This window comes from Bos mutus, chromosome 10 (assembly GCF_027580195.1).
Source record: "Bos mutus isolate GX-2022 chromosome 10, NWIPB_WYAK_1.1, whole genome shotgun sequence".
Taxonomy (NCBI): Eukaryota; Metazoa; Chordata; class Mammalia; order Artiodactyla; family Bovidae; genus Bos; species Bos mutus.
In genome coordinates, this window is record NC_091626.1 from 38,111,171 (window position 1) to 38,132,592 (window position 21,422).

A 21,422-nucleotide genomic window follows, 5' to 3' on the forward strand; every position below is an offset into this window, starting at 1 on the left:
ATCTATTACGTCCCCTGGCTACATACTACATGAAAAATAAAAATTTTCTCCTGTGTTCACTATATTATTTTATCTCATTTTAATACTTCTTGACTACAATAAAAGTTTTTAAGAATTATCTAAGTGGCAATGATATGTTAATAAGAAAAATAAATCAGTCCCTTAATTTTCTGGAAGTTCTTTCATCTCTAACTCTATTGTTTACTAAGATAAAATTTACATTATCACTGTATTTTAAAATAACTGAATTGTATTAATGCCCGAAAAGTGAGCTTATTTCTTTGCATCTAGACAGCTCACTAGGCCAGCAGTAACTTGTTAAAACCTCAGCAGCTGTTATCCAGTCTCTAGTTGCATGCTCAACTGACCAGGAAACTGTTGAGCCATTTCATTTTCTCCTAAATTCTCCTTCCAGTCAACATCTGCACACTGGCAGAATTCCCCCCTACTTGAAATAAAGTGAGGATTAAAGGGAAAAAAAGAGCCAACAACTTTGGGAGCACTAGAATACTTTACAATTATTATCTCAGTTTAACAAATGTTTTGCCTAGTTCCTGACTATGTACTATTTGAACATCAACAGTAGGGGGAAAAAAAAGAACTTAAGTTCCATGAGGGTAGGGTCTTTGTCTTACGTCTATAACCTCAGATCTAAACAGTGTCTGGCACATGGGCAGGTACTCTTTTAAGAATTTGTAGGTAAATGAATGAAAGCATCTGTTATCCATAAAATTTTAAATTTGTATAACTTGTACCTTTGTCCCAGAAATCTCATTTTTAGAAGTCTGTATTCAGATAAATAAGGAGGACATTTTTACAAGTCTCTATATTTAGATAAATTTGGAGGACATTTTTGTAAGTATATTTACTGCAGTACTTTCTGTAATCATAAAAAACTGGAGAAAATTTTGAGGAAGGCAAATTTATGGTACATCAATACTATGCAATAGTCTGCAGATATTTTACATAAGATGAGGAAGCTCTTTATGTAATGACAAGCAAGTATGTCCACAATACATAGAATGGGGTATTATTCAGTCTTAAAAAGGAAGGAAATTCTAATCCATACATGGATGAACCTTGAAGACCTTCTGCTGAATGAAATAAACCAGTCACAAAAGGACAAGTACTATCTAATTCCACTTATATGAGATATCCAGAGTAGTCAAACTCATAGTGACATAAAGTAGACTGATGGTTACCAGAGGCTGGGGAAGAGAAGAATGAGGAGTTTCAATAGGCCGAGTTTCAATTTCCCAAGATGAAAAAAGTTTTGGAGATAGATGATGGTGATGGTTATAAGACAATATGAATGTAGTTAATGCCACTGAACTGTGCATGTAAAAATGGTTAAGATGACAAATGTCATGTTTCTTTACCATAATCTTTAAAAATTAAGAAAAGAAACAAAGTACTCTGGAGGTTTCATGAAATTCACCAGAAAGTGCCACTTACTAAGTAAAATGGACAGTTTTAAAAAATGGTTTCTGAGCAAATACAAGAGATGACTTCGTCATGTCTTTTATTAAATACAATTTCACTTACAAATAGCTGTGAAAAGAAGAGAAGCGAAAAGCAAAGGAGAAAAGGAAAGATATAAACATCTGAATGCAGAGTTCCAAAGAATAGCAAGAAGAGATAAGAAAGCCTTCCTCAGCGATCAATGCAAAGAAATAGAGGAAAACAACAGAATGGGAAAGACTAGGGATCTCTTTAAGAAAATCAGAGATACCAAGGAACATTTCATGCAAAGATGGGCACAATAAAGGACAGAAATGGTATGGACCTAACAGAAGCAGAAGATATTAAGAAGAGATGGCAAGAACACACATAAGAACAGTACAAAAAAGATCTTCATGACCCAGATAATCATGATGGTGTGATCACTGACCTAGAGCCAGACATCCTGGAATGTGAAGTCAAGTGGGCCTTAGAAAGCATCACTATGAACAAAGCTAGTGGAGGTGATGGAATTCCAGTTGAGCTATTCCAAATCCTGAAAGATAATGCTGTGAAAGTGCTGCACTCAATATGCCAGCAAATTTGGAAAACTCAGCAGTGGCCACAGGACTGGAAAAGGTCAGTTTTCATTCCAATCCCAAAGAAAGGCAATGCCAAAGAATGCTCAAACTACCGAACAATTGCTCTCATCTCACACGCTAGTAAAGTCATGCTCAAGATTCTCCAAGCCAGGCTTCAGCAATATGTGAACCGTGAACTTCCAGATGTTCAAGCTGGTTTTAGAAAAGGCAGAGGAACCAGAGATCAAATTGCCAACATCTGCTGGATCATGGAGAAAGCAAGAGAGTTCCAGAAAAACATCTATTTCTGCTTTATTGACTATGCCAAAGCCTTTGACTGTGTGGATCACAATAAACTGTGGGAAATTCTGAAAGAGATGGGAATACCAGAACACCTGACCTGCCTCTTGAGAAATTTGTATGCAGGTCAGGAAGCAACAGTTAGAACTGGACATGGAACAACAGACTGGTTCCAAATAGGAAAAGGAATACGTCAAGGCTGTATATTGTCACCCTGCTTATTTAACTTATATGCAGAGTACAGCATGAGAAAAGCTGGGCTGGAAGAAACACAAGCTGGAATCAAGATTGCCAGGAGAAATATCAATCACCTCAGATATGCAGATGACACCACCCTTATGGCAGAAAGTGAAGAGGAACTCAAAAGCCTCTTGATGAAAGTGAAAGTGGAGAGTGAAAAAGCTGGCTTAAAGCTCAGAAACATTAAAACATTCAGAAAACGAAGATCATGGCATCCGGTCCCATCACTTCATGGGAAATAGACGGGGAAACAGTGTCAGACTTTATTTTTTTGGGCTCCAAAATCACTGCAGATGGTGACTGCAGCCATGAAATTAAAAGACGCTTACTCCTTGGAAGGAAAGTTATGACCAACCTAGATAGCATATTCAAAAGCAGAGACATTACTTTGCCAACAAAGGTTCGTCTAGTCTAGGCTATGGTTTTTCCTGTGGTCATGTATGGATGTGAGAGTTGGACTGTGAAAAAGGCTGAGCACCGAAGAATTGATGCTTTTGAACTGTGGTGTTGGAGAAGACTCTTGAGAGTCCCTTGGACTGCAAGGAGATCCAACCAGTCCATTCTGAAGGAGATCAGTCCTGGGTGTTCTTTGGAAGGAATGATGCTAAAGCTGAAACTCCAGTACTTTGGCCACCTCATGTGAAGAGTTGACTCATTGGAAAAGACTCTGATGCTGGGAGGGATTGGGGGTGAGGAGAAGGGGACGACAGAGGATGAGATGGCTGGATGGCATCACTGACTCGATGGACGTGAGTCTCAGTGAACTCTGGGAGTTGGTGATGGACAGGGAGGCCTGGCGTGCTGCGATTCATGGGGCCGCAAAGAGTTGGACTCGACTGAGCGACTGATCTGATCTAATCTGATTACAATAACTGAACTCCCTTCACAATGTGGTAAATTTTTTTTTCTACTTCTAAAATTTGATAAAACCTACTGTGTAGACATCATCAGACAATGATCAATACAGTGGGTGACAATTCCTGACTTGAATTATATATTAATGGAGAGGAAGAGCAGAGTTAGAAGATAAAACCAGGATGCATGTGACTAGGAAAGAAGGCAGGGCATGAAAAACTGCCACAAGAGCTGTACAGTGTGTTGTGGAGTAAGTAAAGAGAAAGCAAAGATCCCACCTGGCTGAGGACACAGGTATTATAAACAGGAGATTCATTCACTCAACCATCTAGTAAGTCCTTAATATGTGCAAGGCACTATTCTAGATGCCTGGGATCTCTGAATGAATGGAATAACACTAATCCCTGCTGTTGTGGAGTGTGATTCTAGTCCAGAGTATGGTAAAAGAAACAATAAATAATAAACAGAATAAATAAGTAAATTACAGACAAAGCAACATTAGAGGGATTGAACAGGATAGGGGCTTCCCAGGTGGCTCAGTGGTAAAAGAATACACCTGTCAAAGGAGGAGATGCTGGTTTGATCCCTGGGTTGGGAAGATACCCTGGAGGAGGAAGATACCCAGGAGGACCCTGGCAGACCTAAACATGAGATCACAAAGAGTTGGACACGACTCAGTGACTGAGCAGACATGCTTGACCAGGATTTGCTTCAGTGAGGTGACACGTTAGTAAAAGACTCAAAGGAAGTGAATATTTGAGACTGACCTCACTTGAGAATGGCTTGAACAGATATAAATAGAGAACAAGAGAAGGAATGGTTTTTAAGGTAAAAGAAATAATATGTGATATATTTAGAGAAAGGGAGTGAAGCTAGCCTGGCTGAAGCATAACTAAATACTACAAAATAAACTAGGTTCATAGGAGTATTTTTGTATATATCTGAAACCGCCCATATTAAAAAGACTAAAATAATGCTTAAAAAAATAGATAAAATTAGTATTAAGTACTCACCCTTGGAGATTTTAATTCTACTTCTTCTCTTTCACTTTCACTGTTTGAATCAATATTTTCCTCAGGTTCACTCTTCACTTCTACTAAAGGCATTTCTTGATCTACTTTTGGAGCCTCTTCCATGGATTCTTCTAAGTCTTTTTTTTCCTCTTTTACTTTTGGTTCATGGTGGTGAATAGTTCTGAACTGAATATTTGCAGAACGGCAGTACTCCTCAAAACCATAGAGATACCTAAACAAATGATATTTCATTTTAAGAAATATTAGTCATTATATTTAACTTGAGAACTATATATTAAACAAATATTTTTTGAAAAGTAAAACTCAAGCCTTTTAATACAAAGTACTTTTCCTGTTACTGGTTTCTTGGTGTTTTATATAGGATAGTAGAAATACTGACCAGAAAATAAAATTTCTTTCCTGAAAAATCTGAGCTTGTGATAATGGAACACAGCTATCATAGTTTTAATATGAAGGCTGTTCACTATAAAAGATACAATTCTATAACATGTAATTTCAGACAATTAAAGATACTGCCTGTATCTCTAATTTTGAAAACAAAATCCAAACATGAAAAATGGAGTAAAGCAGACTTGTGGCACTGGAGCGATTGGGGGCAGGAGGAGAAGGGGACGACAGAGGATGAGATGGCTGGATGGCATCACTGACTCGATGGATGTGAGTCTGGGTGAACTCCGGGAGTTGGTGATGGACAGGGAGGCCTGGAGTGCTGCGATTCATGGGTTCGCAAAGAGTCAGACATGACTGAGCGACTGAACTGAACTGAACTTTCAATCACAGTATCCACTAAACTAAACCTTTTTATGTACTTTCTCTAACTTTAATGTTCTTTGATGTGTTCTTATTTAACTGTTAACAAATTAAATGGAAAATATTCCTTGTAATTATGTATTCTTTGATGAATAAACTATACTACTTACTTTCTATAAGCAGTTTTTACATTGTAGGAAGCAGCTGAATTCAAAATAGGAATGCCAAGGTCCATATAAATTTGCTTCCATACAGCACCACTATCAATCTGGAAAATTAAGTTTTTATTTGTTAACGTTTGCAAAGGGAAATAATCTTTATACTAATATTCTATGTTCATTAAGAAAATGTGTTTATTACCTAAAGTACATATAACAGTCCAACACTAGACAATTTTAATTTTCATTACAGTCTTACTTACACTGTCACATCCACCTTGATGATAAACCAGTCTGAAGAGCTTGAAGAGGTTGAGATCTTTATAGCCCAAAACAGGTGGTTTGTTGATTGGAGTACCTTTTTAATATTGAAGAGCCAAAATACAATGTTAATTTCAATGGAAAATACTAAGTTGAAAACAAAGCTTATCAATTTCTAATTTTCCAAATATCATTAATCAGAGGTATATATTTTAAAGATGCTCAAATTAGGTAAGACAACACAAAATATTCTCTATATTCTTTATACAGCATTGTGGTGATCTTTAGATTTATTATACTTCCAGAACTAGTAAAATCACTCTAACTGCCACTGAATTTGGATAAAACTGAATCAAACCTTGGGCCTGCAAGGTGTAGCCAATAATGCTGCTGCTTCAAGAAGCCTGGGCAAAAACACACACAATGAAAAGGGCACATTTTAGGCCATGGTTTCATTTTTACTGCTTTAACACAAATGTTAAGACTGTTGGTAGTAATCTGAAGGATCATTTCTGAAGGCCACAAAATGTCTAGGACCAATGTATCTGAGGATTTCCAAGGACTGATGTAATATCACGAACTATGATTTATAAAGGCTCTATTTCTTCTAACTTTATTAGAAGAAATCCTACTCTATTTAGATAGGAGCTAATCCATTATGTTTAATTTGTTGAGACCAAGGGTCAGACTAGATTACTTGCCACAAAAACAGCATTAGTAAATAATGGGTATATAGATTTACATTATGATTGTTCACTTTCTATTACTCAATTATTATTATAATATTTTCTGGTTTTATAAGTCTCAAGGAGATAAAATTTAACTACATTACAACTACTTTTCCTCTACATTTGTACTCAAAATAGATATTAGTAGTTGTAGTATCTATTTGTACTCAAAATAGATACTAGTAGCACTAACAGTAGTAGTAATAAAGTAGATGTCTTTATTCCCAATACTTAATTACTATTATCAGCTATAATTGATCCTTAGGCTAAAAATACAAATCCATATACCCATGCTTTAAGCAAAAATGATATATAAACATAGAACATAAAACAGTAAAAAAAAAAAAAAAAAAAGTCTACCTTTTGGGTTGGGGGGACATGATGCTGCACTAGTTCCCAGATCAGGGATTGAACTTGGGCCCATGACAGCAAAAGCACCATGTCCTAAACACTGGACTGTCAGGGAATTCCTAGAAATGTCTATTTTTAAATAATAAGCATGAAAATACCTCTGTCTTCCATAAACTTATAAAGCTGTTGGAGGAAGTTGTCCCTCTCTTCAGGATCAGGTTCTTCCTCAGGCTGCAAAGGTAAAACATAAATATATACAACAACGAACAAAAGGAGGATATACTGTCCTCTTTTTTATTTTTTGTTTTGTGAACCCCAAATTTTACTGAACCCAGAAAATATGAATTTTTTTCAAAATCCTATGTCAGATTTTAATTCATACTTTGATACAGCTAGTTTGATGCAACTGTCAAGATACACAGTCTCTACTCTTTACCCAATCTATCACTTGAAACTTCCCTTCAATTATAACCATGGGGACTAAGGTTAGCCATGCGGAAAAGGTTCTGGAATGGACTGAGAGTGTTTTTACCTCATTTGTTGTTTTTTAAAAAAATCCTCAAAATACCATGTGTTCTGAGTGAATCTATTGATAGGTGAGCATAATAATTACAAACATGATACTTTCAAGTAATCCACATACATTAAACTTGTTACTGTTGAATATAAACTAGAGGCAGAAAAGTCACATGGCAAAGGTTATTTGTTTGGATAGCACAATGTTTTAGAGAAACTTAAATGAGCCACATAAATTTTATTTTGTCTCAGACTCCACCAGCCCCTCTTGCTTCACAGTAGCCTGCTTTTCTCATTTGTCTTTCATGCATGGCCTCTGTAGTTGACTTTGCAACCCCTTAAAATAGAACAATGAACATTATTTCTTAGGGACAGAAACTAAATACATACTAAAATTGAGCTCTATGGAAAAAAAAGAAAAACTAATGGAAACATTCATGCAGAAACAACTATTCCTACAAATACCTATTTGTTTGTTATGTTTTACTAATTATAGAAACCTAATAATTTCTTCTTATACAGACAAATGGATTATGGGTTTTAATAAAATATTTCCCTTTCTGATAGACTACTTAAAAACTGGTATTTGGGAAAATTAAGAAAAATATATATATATATATTTCTTCCATATAAATCATAATTTAATTTCAGAGTACCACTATTTTTGTGTTCCAAAAGAATTCAAAGCCATACTCAAGGCAAAGGCAGTGTCAAGCAATAAACATTGAGACTTCACAAGTTCAAAGAGCAATAAGCCCATTAAAGTCATGTATTTTCAAAAAAATTTAATAGCTAATAATATAGCCAAGGTCAATAAATATGTAGTTGATTAAAATCTATTTTAAAAAATGATGCCATCTAGGTCAATTAAAATATATAATTTTTAAAAAGCATCAGGCAGTCAAGAGAAAGGGAGTAAGATCTTTTAGTACAATCTCGTTTTTTTCTTTTATTACATTAAGAAAGATTTCTAACATTGGAGTAGTTTCACTTTAATAAAAATATAAAGAAACTTAAGTCAAAGTTCTAGTAAGCCTCAAAAATTAGCAATATACAGACTTTATAAATCACTACAGAGTTAACAGAGGTGTTTACTATACTAAATGCTCAAACCAACAGGTGGCAATTTTTCCCCAAGTAAATTAAAAAATTTTGCTTTTTCAAGTTTTTGTTTTTCAATTTATTTATTTCTGGCTGTACTAAGTTTTTGTTGCTACACAGGCTTTTCTCTAGTTGCAGTGCACAAGCTTCTCATTGCAGTGACTTCTACTGTTGCAGAGCATGGGTTCTAGGGCACACGGGCTTCAGTAGTCGTGGCACGTGGGCTCAGCGGTTGGGGCTCCCAGGCTCTAGAGCACGAAACACTCAGTACTTGTGGGGTATGGGCTTAGTTGCTCCACAGTATGTGGGATCTTCCTGGATCAGGGACTGGACCCATGTCTCCTGCATTGGCAGATGGACTCTTCACCACTAACCACCAGGGAAGCCCCCTTTGCAAGGTTATTAAAACAACTGCCAATGAGTTAACTCAACTGAGTAATCTGGCAGCCTATGAATTATTTCAGATGTGAATTTTAAGGAATTCTGGTATGGGGAAAAACAAAAACAACTTATAACAGACTGGCTCTATGCTTTGGCTGTCCCTCATAATCATAATAGTCTCTCCTCAGACTAATACCTCATTTTTAGTATTTATCATCTTACAGAATTTAAAGACTGTTGTATCCAGTACATGTAAAAAGCAAAAACTTTTTTTAAAAAAAACACTGATTTGAAACCAAAGTTTCTTCTAAAAGCTAGTAAATAAAATGAACCCATCAAATGCAAATTTGACATTTATTAAGGTTTTACCAAACATTTTATAAATTTTTAATGCTGAAGAATATAGCTTTATAGATAAAAAGTCAATAATTTAAATTTATTGGAATTAAAAGTTAGTGACTATCAAGAGTGGTTTATGTCCATGAGAAACCATGGCCCTAAAACTAGATATAAATGAATAAAGAACTTAAGTTAAAAGCAACTGCCTGAGAGAAAATTTATTTCAATTAAAAAATACAAGATGAGGCTATACACAAAGTTTTAAATTTACCTGATGGGTCTTTGCAAAAATCAAAATTTCTTAATCTAATAAGTAATTTCTTACACAATCACTTTTTAAAAATTAGCTATCGTGTTAGTCACCTTAGAGTAAAATTGCATACAGTAGAAAAACAATGTCTCCAACTAGAAGACTCTGCCTTTAAGACTAGAATATTAGGACTTGTGTTTGCTATCACAGTGTGCTTTCTCTGCTCACAGTATTCTCACACCTACAGGGTCTATCTCCTGGTCAGGAGCCAGAGGGTGCTGCATCCCTCAAGGGTTTTGGAATTGGAGTCGTAATAATGGGAGGTAGAGTACACGAGACTGCTGATGAGCTTTCTTCCCTTAATTTAGTCAAACATGTGAAGCTAACTATGCATCCAGTAAAATGTCAGCAAAAGAGAGTTAAGGATATAGAAGAGGCATGAATATGTTCATAATTTCCAGAAACTTACAATTTTAGTTAGTAGCAATAGCCACTACCTGGTATTACAGGTAGCTGTGTATCTATATGTGTGCTCACTCAGTTGTGTCCAACTCTTTGTGACCTTTTGGACTGTAGTGTGCCAGGCTACTCTGTCCATAGGATTTTTCAGGCAAGAATACTGGAGCAGGTTACCATTTCCTCCTCTAGGGGATCTTCCTGATCCAGGGATCAGACCGTCATCTCTCACACTGCAGGTGGATTCTTTACTGCTGAGCCATCAGGGAAACCCTATCTACTATTATTTTATGAAATTTCTAACTTTGGATAGTATGTCTTCAAATTCAGCTCAAACATTTTGATCATGATGAATCACAGACTTCTACCACAATTAAAATGAGAAGGCACTTTCGGCCTTCCACTTTGGGGCCTCAAGTCTGGCAGGAGGTGGAGAAATATAAAACCAGTCAATTCAACAAAATGTGACATGTCATGATATGGTTTGTTAGATGATATACTAGAGAATCAGAATTGGACACTGAGCGTAGATACGAGGTTTGAGAGAGCTAAATAAGAATTAGGTCAGAGTTATATTTTTAAAAGTTCTCTGCCAAGAATAAGTTTGATGGATTGGAAGGGAAACGGGAGCTACTGTCACAGTCCTCAATGAGGAAAATCAATGCCTGAATTAGTCTTGCCACCTGATGATGGAAAGATGACCCCTCCCCTGAAAGAAAGAGTAAGAGAGCACGCAGGAGAGTGAGAGAGAGGTGTAAACGCTGAGTGTTTGTACTCCTCAAAGTTTCAATGTGTTAAAATACTCAATAAATTCCATGAGGTTAAAGACAAGCTGATTTTAGTCACAATTTTATCATCAATGACTGGCATTTAGTTTTATTATTTTGTGTCCTAAATTTAATTTATTCCAAGAGGAATCACATTTTTATATACTTAGTTTTAAAAAACCCACTTCAATGCAGTACAGAGAATAGATTGGAGTAGGGAAAGCACGGAGAGATGTGGAAGAACAAGTTGCTATTGTAGCAGCCTAGCTAAGTTGAAAGAGAAGAGTGGCTTAGACTAGGGTGACAGACTAGAAAGAGGCAAGAGTGAGAAGATTAAGGTGACTTTCATTTATCTAGCTTGAGTAATTGGGTGAATGGTGCTTCCATTCAAATGAATTAGGAACAAACAGGGAAAGGATAGATTTTGGGGAAAAGATGAGTACAGTCTTGCACATATTGAGTCTGAGGACTTACAAAATATGAAGAAATCCTCATTGAAAGTTTAATAGAAACGTCTGGAGCTTCTAAGAAGAGATATAAAGGCAGAAACTAATATAACATTGTAAAGCAACTACACTCCAATAAAAATTAATTTTAAAAAGGACATGGGACATCTTTGATGCACATATAGATTTGCAGTCAATACATCATTTAGTTAGGAAGTCAACCAGAAATGAAAGAATTTGAGCAAACTCCATGAGATAGTGAAGGACAGAGGAGCCTGGTGTGCTGCAGTCCATGGGGTCGCAAAGTTGAACGTGACTTAACAACTAAATGACAATGAACAACAAAACAAGAAAAAAATGTAATATCATGTATGTCAGGTGATTTTAGAAGGCAGGCAAGTCAAAGATGCTGAATACTACTAAGGAGTCAAATGAAATCATGACAAAACTTTGTTGGACTTGGCACAAAAATTTGTTGAACTTGGCACAAAAATTTGTTGGAGGTCACTAGTGACCTCAATAAAGTTGTTTTAGGTGTGGTGAAGTACAAGAGGCATTACAGGAAAACAGCACAGTGTATATAACTCTGAGCAATCTGGCCATAAGGTGGAGGGGTTGATGGAAGGAGTCTGGGCAGTTTCCAGAAGGCTGGAAGAGATGTAAGCACGTTTTAAAAGGCTGATAAGAAGAATAAGAGAAAGGAATAGATAAAAAGATGCTGGGAAGAAAAGGGATACATCACAGGCTAAGACAAGGAAGAAGGGAATGAGATCCCTTCTTATGAGATCCCATAAAAAGAGGGACTCATCTTACAGAAGAGGACAACATATTATTAACTGTACATTAAGGAAAGAAGAGCAGGCAGGCACGGTTTAGAGCTGGCTCCCAGTGTGAAGTTCCTAATCTCTTTCCTAAGTGACCGGAGTAGGGGTAGGGTTGTTGGCATAAAGGAGACAATGATTATAGAAACTGAGAACTGACTAACAGTGTTGAAGGCCTAAGGAAATTTGTTAATGATAAATTACAGTCGTTATCATTCTTCTCTGTAGGGTACACTTAAACAGAAAATTTCAAAAACCACATATCATGCATGATACATTCATTATGTAGTAAGACACTGTTTCATAATTTCAGAAAACAGTTTAACAACCACTTGCCTATATAACAAATTAGTAATTTCTCCCACCCTATTTGAAAAGGTTCACTCATCTTACTTTCAGTCATCAAGCTGTGGTTCGGATGCTATTAAATCTAAGGCTTTAAAGTCAGTTATACTACCGTAACTATAAGACACATTTTTTTATAAATGCATAAAAATGTAGCAGTATTTGTGTGTACAAATGTGCAATCCTCATTAATCTGATTAGGTGATTCTAATTTGGTTAGAGTTTTATAGTAGCACTGTGAAAAAAAGGTTTCGCTAAATACATTAGGTCATTTTTGCTTGCTTATTTAATAGGCTAAACTTTAGCAAATAAGTTATATTTGAATGCAAGCTAAAATTTCACTTATTTACTGAAAATTGGCTTTATAACACTTGCTTAAAAATACTTAGTTGACAGCTGAAGTTATTAGATATACCTAAAATAGTAACACTACCTTTATATTTTTCTATCAATTTTATTGATTTAATAGTATTTTTCTGAGTTATCAAGCATTTACTATAGGTTTATACCTAAAGTGATCTTGAATGATCACTAATAAATGCCTTTACAGTTTATCTAAAAAAGGCATAAACACACACAAATAACACTTAAGTATTCAAATTTCCATGAATTAAAAAAATCAGGCACTTATGATTTTTATAATAACGGAATATAATCCTAGGAATTAAAAATAACAGTGATTTTTAGAAATTCAACAATTGGAAAAATGTGAATCAATACTTCTAAACAAAAAAGAGCATTTTTTATAAAAATTCACTAAATTCAAATTTTCATTCCTAAGTATGAAAGCAGAGAAGATTTTTGGGAGGTTCCAACATATAAGCCTACCTATAGCAAATCAAAAGGATAAAAGAGCTAAGACTAGTCAAATTCAGTCTTCTAAACAATCACCTATTTATTTTATTCTTAGACAACTGTCCTACATTGATCCAAAGTGAATATAAATCAGGAGTATATGAATACCTGATATCATTGTTTATGTTTACACTGACTTTTCAGTTTCAAAATTCAAAAGGAAATTCAGTAATATCTTTTCTAATATAATACCCACAAAAATATTCTTCAGAATCTTTTTCAATATAATTATCAATAAGTTAAAGTCATCAAAACTTCCTATCAGACTCTCAAGCCTCTTCCTCAAGCCTCAAGTATGAAATATGTATCTTGTACTCAAATCCTAAACCACTAATGCTCAGAAATTCAAAATAATATTAAGTAAAAAAGATGCTCCTCCATGGTAAATCTCAAATTTCCTTATTAAGGCAATGTTAGGGCACTCAAAGTATCAAATATAAAAACAAGGTCCACTGCCCATTAGCGCTGCAGAAGTGTCTAACACTTGTTTGATTCTACTGCATAAAATTTACAAACACCAAATGGCAGGCTAAAGTACTGTTATAGTGGTTATAAAAGCTCTTTTTATCATTGTGAAGCAATATTAAATCTTCATGAAAAGCACAGTATAACTAAATTTTGGAAGAATGAAATACAATGTAACAGCCTAGCCTCACTCATGTAGTAAAGGCCTATAATGACTAAGCCAGGTAGGCCCTGGCTTATCAGATTTTAATTCCCTTTCATACCATACCCACTTTTTTCCTTGGCTAAATACAGATTAAAATGCTTTTCAGTTTTACAATACATCAAATTTTAAAAATTACTGTTCAAGACAGGTTAGAATGATTCAGCATCCAAATCTTAAATCCAAGAGCATGAAATGCAGCTGATTTTTTTTCCCAAAGCAACCAAAATCTCACAAGAAAATCTACTTGTATAGCCACAGAAAATGAAGAAATTAGTTTCATTAGGCAATACAATAAAGCATATGCTAAGAAAATTAAAATATGAAAAATAGTTTTAAATTATCATATAATCAGTGACCACATTTTGTGATTTTGCTTTTTCTTTTTCAGTAGACGAAAAGCATCTTGGTTCACTTAATTTTAACAGGTTCATAATTTAAGTAATAGATTTTAAGAAGACATTCTCCTTACAAAGGTCCTTACCTTTTTAAATTTCTTTACTTACTACCTGCAAACAATAGGTAGCCTGCCTCTGCTCTTAGTCTTTTTTACTAACATTTACTCACAGCTTAAATAAAACATTATGACCTTTATGAAATTAATAGCTATAATAAGAGCACTATTTATTACTTACTATTTTATGGCCATCATCTTTAACCTTACTACAAAGCCTTTTTAAACCTCTTTGTTTAAAATTTCAGGGTTTTTTTGGGGGAGGGGGAGGGAGTAGGGAAATTGCATTTTGAAAGGGATACCAATTAAAAGTATTAACAAAAATAAAGAGACTAATGTATTTCAGTATTTTCCAATATAAGATCCTAACTTGAATGTTTAAAAAAAAAAAAAAAAGGCAAACCCAGACTGCAACAGTTCACACCCTGAAAATGTGGCCTATTTACCTTGAAAACATATAATCTATAAATAAATACAGATAAAAATACAAAAATCACATTTAATATTTAGACTTTAAATCCTGAATTTTGCCAAACTGTCATTAGCATTTTCATTTCAAAATCTATCTTATGTTTCAGAAAAATAGCCTTCATCCTCTAATATTCTAAAAATAGATTCCTACTGTCTCTTTTACATGAAACAATTAAGCTCAGTTACGAGTCCTACCATATCAGCCACATCATCAATATCTAAAATTCTTATTTAACCTCATTTTTGGCAATCAAAATGGTAACATATAAAAAAAAATCTTACCTATATGCTGCATTTTCTTTCACATGCAAAATGGTTAGATTCTCCTTCTACTTAATCAGTACAGTGTCTGAACATCTTTCAGTCTGACTTGCAAATATTTGCTTTCCCTCTTAGGGCATAGCATCCGCAGGGTTATACAGCACTACTTACATTCTCTTCCACATAAAAATCAGACATTACATGAAAGGAAAAGAAAGACAGCCCATTTCAAAGCATCTGGCAAACCTCCATTGGCAACCTGCCAAGCCTCTGCAAAACCTTCCTGTCTTTCCGAGCATGCTCACTTAAAACCAACAGCACGTTACTATGGCAACTCTGTAGGCAGCCTGTAAGTATGAACCGCCATTCTGATTTCAGAGTGCAAAAAACCAAATACTGCAGGGGAAGTAAAAGGAAAGAAATACCGTATACCCTATATCACACAAAAGTATACTCATTTTGCTTTATAAATTCATATTTGTGTATGCTAAAAAGAAACGAGCACTCCATGTTTTCCAAGCAAATATTTTTGATGCTCAAATAGGTCTTCTTTTTCAATAAACTCGTTCTCTTTGTCTGCCACCAAGGCCCTTTACCTCAAAACAGCCAAAAATATACTGAATAGTTTATATCACTTAGCAAAACATTGTTGAACAAATAGACGACAATATTCATGTAAGCAATTATGTGGACCTTCATGAATGATTTCCTACAATTACATATACATTCTCAAGAACACAGTGATATTACAAAGAAAACCATTAACACTTATAAAACAGAATCTGAATCTTCTCTATGATTTATTCAACTGCCAAACAAAATATTCTTTCAGTTTAGATACGATTTTTTTAATCCCCATTATCCTTGAGATACTGTGAAATGTCTAAAAGAGTTGAGATTTCAAAGTTCAGACAAAGCAGACCTGGGTTCAAATCTCTGTTCTCCACATTTGAGCTCTGCCATCTCGGGAAAGTTACTTAACCTTTCTGACTCTCACTTTTCTCTTTAAAGTAGAATAGTAACAGTCACTCCATCTAGCAGTAATTTAAATGAGTTAACTAACACATGGAATATACCTAAAAGGTACACTGTCTTCCTCCACGGTTATTTGGAAAAGATGTTAATAAATGCACTTGTTGCTCATTTATCCTGAAAAGTTCTTCTATGTAATCTCTTATGTGTGTGTTAAGTTGCTTCAGTTGTGTCCAACTCTGTGTGACCCTATGGACTGGACTGTAGCCTGCCAGGCTCCTCTGTCCATGGGATTCTCTAGGCAAGAATACTGGAGTGGGTTGCTGTGCCCTTCCCCAGGGGATCTTCCTGACCCAGGGATTGAACCCATGTCTCTTGTCTCCTGCATTGGCAGGCAGGTTCTTTACCACTAGCGCCACCTGGGAAGCTCCTGTAATCTCTTACCCACTAAAAATTAGTTCTGATTTGCCTACTAAGCTGAAAGCCATGAAGATCCTCCTCCTCCAAATAAAGCTGAGCTAGAAAAAGACAGCAACAAATAAACAATCTAACCACAGGGAAAATATCGCTGGTGACTGCAGCCATGAAATTAAAAGACGCTTTCTCCTTGGAAGGAAAGTTATGACCAACCTAGATAGCATATTCAAAAGCAGAGACATTACTTTGCCAACAAAGGTCCATCTAGTCAAGGCTATGGTTTTTCCTGTGGTCATGTATGGATGTGAGAGTTGGACTGTGAAGAAGGCTGAGCGCCGAAGAATTGATGCTTTTGAACTGTGGTGTTGGAGAAGACTCTTGAGAGTCCCTTGGACTGCAAGAAGATCCAACCAATCCATTCTGAAGGAGATCAGCCCTGGAATATCTTTGGAACAAATGATGCTAAAGCTGAAACTCCAGTACTTTGGCCACCTCACGCGAAGAGTTTACTCACTGGAAAAGACTCTGATGCTGGGAGGGATTGGGGGCAGGAGAAGGGGACGACAGAGGATGAGATGGCTGGATGGCATCACTGACTCGATGGACGTGAGTCTGAGTGAACCCCAGGAGTTGGTGATGGACAGGGAGGCCTGGCGTGCTGCGATTCATGGGGTCGCAGAGAGTCGGACACGACTGAGTGACTGAACTGATTATTTTTATAGAGTATTAAACTGTTTGTATATGTTACAAACATGAAATTTCACCTACCATCTCTTCTTCTTCCTTTTTGGCCTCCTTTTCCTTCTCTTCTTCATTTTCTTCAGCTGGGCCATCTTCATCATCACTACTGGATGATTCAAGGATTTCACTTATATCCATTTTCCAATTATCAGGAACAACTCTAGTTTTTAAGAAGATGCTTGCTTTCTGCAGCCCTAAAAGTAAAAATGTATTTCAGCATTTGTTATGCAATTAGCATCATAGAATAGAAAGCCATGACATTCAGAGTCAGAAGATTTGGATTCAAATTCAGCTGTTACTTCTAAAATGATACAGTAAATCTAAATATATTTCATAAGTTACAGTATTATATTAATGTTTATTTTTCTCTAGAGAATACTGTCAGAAATGTTCATGGTAAAACATAAAAAGTACAGGTCAAATGCTTTATCTAGAAACTAAAAAAGGCATCAAAGAAGAACAGATAACAACTCAAAACAGCTCAAATGGTGCCAGAAAATATTGTCTTGTTTTAGTCACTAAATTTGCCATTTAGAGTGTCACACTATGAAATAATAGACTGAGTCATCCTTTTTTTACCTGGTTTAGCAGAGAGCTCAGATTCAGGCAGATTGAGAATGTCTACTTCCTTGATATCCTTTCTTGCTATAGAATAACTAATTTAAGAGAAGAATAAATGGGAGGGAAACCATTATTAAATAAGAATTATCACTTAAATAGTCATGTTAACACCTAGAAAATATAAATCTCAAAATCAAAATTACTTTACCTATAAATTATTTTAAAAAGACCATGTATATCCCAATTCTTAAAAAAAAAGGCAAGAGGTAATATAGGCAAAGCTAATATATTAATTCTAAAGATGCACATACTCAAAGTACACTAATTTGAGAGCCTCACATTTGTAATATTTCTATTTATGCAACCTTCTTGCACACAGAATGGGGTGGTTCAATCAGCATGGTACTTTCCTTATACTATTTTGATCTTTCATATTTCTCAAATTTACTATGCCATTTAGTAAGAAAAATTCAACAGAAGGTAATATTAAAATATTTTATCATTGTAAGATACATTATGGTATCAAATTTTTCACAGAGAATCACAACTCAATAAACAGATAATTCTACCCTTTTTTAGAAAACAAGCAAAGTTGAGGTTAAGGAAGGCTTCTAAAAAATCTGACTTTTTTTAAAATTAAATTTTATTGGAGTTCAAAATATGACTTTTAATCAGAAAAAACTCAAAATAATTATTCTAGTAATATAAATCCCATTAAAAGTAAATTGCATTTTTCATTATATGAAATGGTACACATGATAAAAATATAGAATTCTTACAATTAGGGAGAAAATCAATACTGTACTTCATTTAAAAACTTTAAAAATATTCTTCTCACATTCAGTTCTATATAAAAATTTCAAGTAAAAAATAACCTACCTACATTATAAAAAACGAAAAGATTTTAGGTAATAACTTCTCAGATTCATAAAATGATTAAGCTTTTAAAAATAAAGTCCTAATTTCCATTTTTTCCCTCCCAGTGTAACACTATTAAGTGATTCATTACTCACAATTTAGAATCGATAAATGATCGAATTAAACACTGGTCTTTTTTCACTGTGATATCATCATTACAACTGGGAGATATTACCTGAAATATAAAATAAGGACATATTCATCATTATTTTCTCTATTCAAAGAAAGAATGTATTTTCTAAAATAATAATCCTGGATGTCCTAACTTTTTAAAAGGATTGTATTTGACAAGAAATAGGCACACTGTCAATAATAAATTACTTACAAACTATCAATTTATAAGTTTTCTTTAGCATATTGGTTTTCTATATATTTAATTTATACTAATTAAATAATTAATTAATTACCAGTCCATCCTAAAGGAAATCAGTCCTAGTATTCAATGGAAGGACTGATGTTGAAGCTGAAACTCCAATACTTTGGGGCCACCTGAAGAAGAACTGACTCATTTGAAAAGACCCTGATGCTGGGAAAAATTGAAGGCGGGAGGAGAAGGGGACGACAGAGGATGAGATGGTTGGATGGCATCACTGACTCCATGGACATGAGTTCAAGTAAACTCCGGGAGATGGTGATGGACAGGGAGGCCTGGTGTGCTGCAGTCCATGGTGTTGCAGAGTTGGACATGACTGAGCAACTCAACTGAACTGATATACTTAATTTACCCAGCCATTATATTATAAAATGAATAATTAATGAATATACATCATAATGTGACCACTTTAAAAATGTTAGGATTTATTCTAAGCCAAATAATAATTCATTTATTGTTTAAAACAAAATGTATGAGCTATAATGAAAATAAGGCATATTATAATTTTTTAAAATATGCTTGAATTAGGACCTATTTTGAAATCTGGCTGTTTAAAATAAGCACCTAAGTTCCCATTCTTACCAAGGCATGCACAATTTTTAGTTAATTAAACAGACCAGAGAAAATTTGAGTAATGAACTTTCAAAGTTTTTAACATTTAAAAATAACAAATGTCTTAACATTAGTAATTAACCAATCTATTTTTCTGCAGTTTAGTATTAAAAAAAATTAAAGTCTAATAAATTGCTGAAATGTACCTGCTCAACAGTAGCCCCTCTGTGATAATCTAGCACCAACCACAGAACCTTATGCAAGATGGAAATGTTCTCTGTGTGCACTGACCAATACAGAAACAATGAATCACATGGGGGTGAGCACCTTAAATGTGGCCAGTACAACTGAAAGACTGAAGTTTTTATTCTATTTAATATTAATTTAGTTAACAGTTTAAACTTAAATAGCCACATAGGACTCATGGCTATCATATTAAACATTGTATCTCCAGACAATTAAAAAGTCTTGGAAGGTATATCAGCTGTTTTAATATCAGATGGTATTAAATGTTTTTTTGTTTGGTGTTGGAAATTATTAGACTAATAATATAGTCTGCCCTCAAGGAGCTAACACTGAAATGGAGGGGTAAATACAAAAAGATACACAAGAAGAATATAACCGAGGAGAGGGACAGTGATACCACTAGGCATAAGATAAAATAAAAATAACTAGGAGGAAGATCCAAATTATCTTCTGCCCTCGATACAAATTACCTTCCCAGTCTTATTTCCTATTATGCCCCTATTCACATCTAATATTTAGCCAAAATGGATTCCCAGAGCACAGTTTCGTGAAGAAACCCCTTCTTTCCTGTTATTCTTATTTTGTTTCTTCTAAGAAAATCCTCTCGCAAAGTTTTCTGCTGACTAACTTTAAATGCTTCAAGTCTCAGCTCAAAAGCACCAGCTTCATGAAGACTTTTTTTTTTGGATTTCTTTCAAATAAATGCAAGGTCTCGGGACAAGAAGACCTAATATTGAATGCAAACTATCTTATATTACAGTTACTTGGATTATCCCTACATTACACTAAAATCATCAAATGTAAGATTGACTCTTACTCATCTTTTTTCACCTCAGAAATGATAAGCCTGTTGAGTAAAGGCATTTATTATTTTTAAATCTCTTGGCAAATTATGATCTGAGTATTCGGAATCCAAGCCCATTTACTTGTCAGCCTATACAACTGAAAGGTTCAAAGGACTTTCAGACTTTTCCTATATAAAGTAAATGTACTACATAGGAAGTAAGTCATGTATTTACATGCACATAGAAACCTAAAAAAAAAAAAAAAAAAAAAGCCCTCAGTTTCTTAAAGGAGTCTAATCTAATCTGGGACATATTTTATGCAAAAATTATTATTAGAGATATAAATGATATCAAAACACAGAGAAGAAGCATACTTATGTTAAAGTGGTTAGGAGAGAATCTGCAGAAAAGGTAGGACTTGAGCTGACCCTTGAGACATATTTAAGAGGAGAGGAAAAGGAAGAGGAGACAGGTATTACCAAGTTTACTGATTCTTCTCGTGAAGTTATTCTCTTGCCCATACCTTCTCATTCCTTCCCCAAGTAAGCAAAGATTAGTTTTCTCTACCAACCTACCCAAGATTTGCCATTTCTAAAGCGAAGGTGTAGCCTTCCTTTCCCTAATACTCTTTGTTCTATTCTCTTGTCTACATCAAGTTTTAAAAATTACTACATAATATTTAACTACAACATTACCTTTTAGATGTTTATAGTAAATTCCATGAGGCCAATGTGTTACAAGTCTCATACATCTTTATTTTCTAAGGTGCTTAAAGAAAACCTGAACTCACTGCAAATCCTCAGTAAATACCCATCAGTTTAAGGGGTAAAGGACTGGAGGAGTAAAGGGTCTTCTATGGGGAACAGTTAAGAAAGAGCCTTAAGCAGCCAGCTTACAGTGCAAATGGGACGAAATAAGAACTAGGGCTGACCTCAGATGTCCATCTAAAGAATGCAAAATTGATCCTAATGGAAGTCAGCGCAGGGTTCTTTTTTTGGAGAATGGGACTATCATGATTAAACCAGGATT

The 21,422-nt window shown here is 34.8% G+C and overlaps 1 protein-coding gene across 4 annotated transcripts in view; it reads right to left on the bottom strand.

The window, feature by feature from the left end:
* Positions 1 to 21,422, bottom strand: part of ARID4A (AT-rich interaction domain 4A) — a 63,690-nt gene that overhangs the window by 25,776 nt on the left and 16,492 nt on the right. For all 4 annotated transcript variants that reach the window (XM_070377772.1, XM_070377774.1, XM_070377771.1 and 1 more), the window contains exons 9-15: positions 18,533 to 18,612; positions 17,538 to 17,614; positions 16,986 to 17,152; positions 6,857 to 6,929; positions 5,622 to 5,716; positions 5,371 to 5,468; positions 4,430 to 4,661 (exon numbers count right to left, since the gene is read on the bottom strand). In XM_070377772.1, the coding sequence (XP_070233873.1) occupies positions 4,430 to 4,661; positions 5,371 to 5,468; positions 5,622 to 5,716; positions 6,857 to 6,929; positions 16,986 to 17,152; positions 17,538 to 17,614; positions 18,533 to 18,612 (822 nt within the window). The remainder of the gene's footprint in view (positions 1 to 4,429; positions 4,662 to 5,370; positions 5,469 to 5,621; positions 5,717 to 6,856; positions 6,930 to 16,985; positions 17,153 to 17,537; positions 17,615 to 18,532; positions 18,613 to 21,422) is intronic.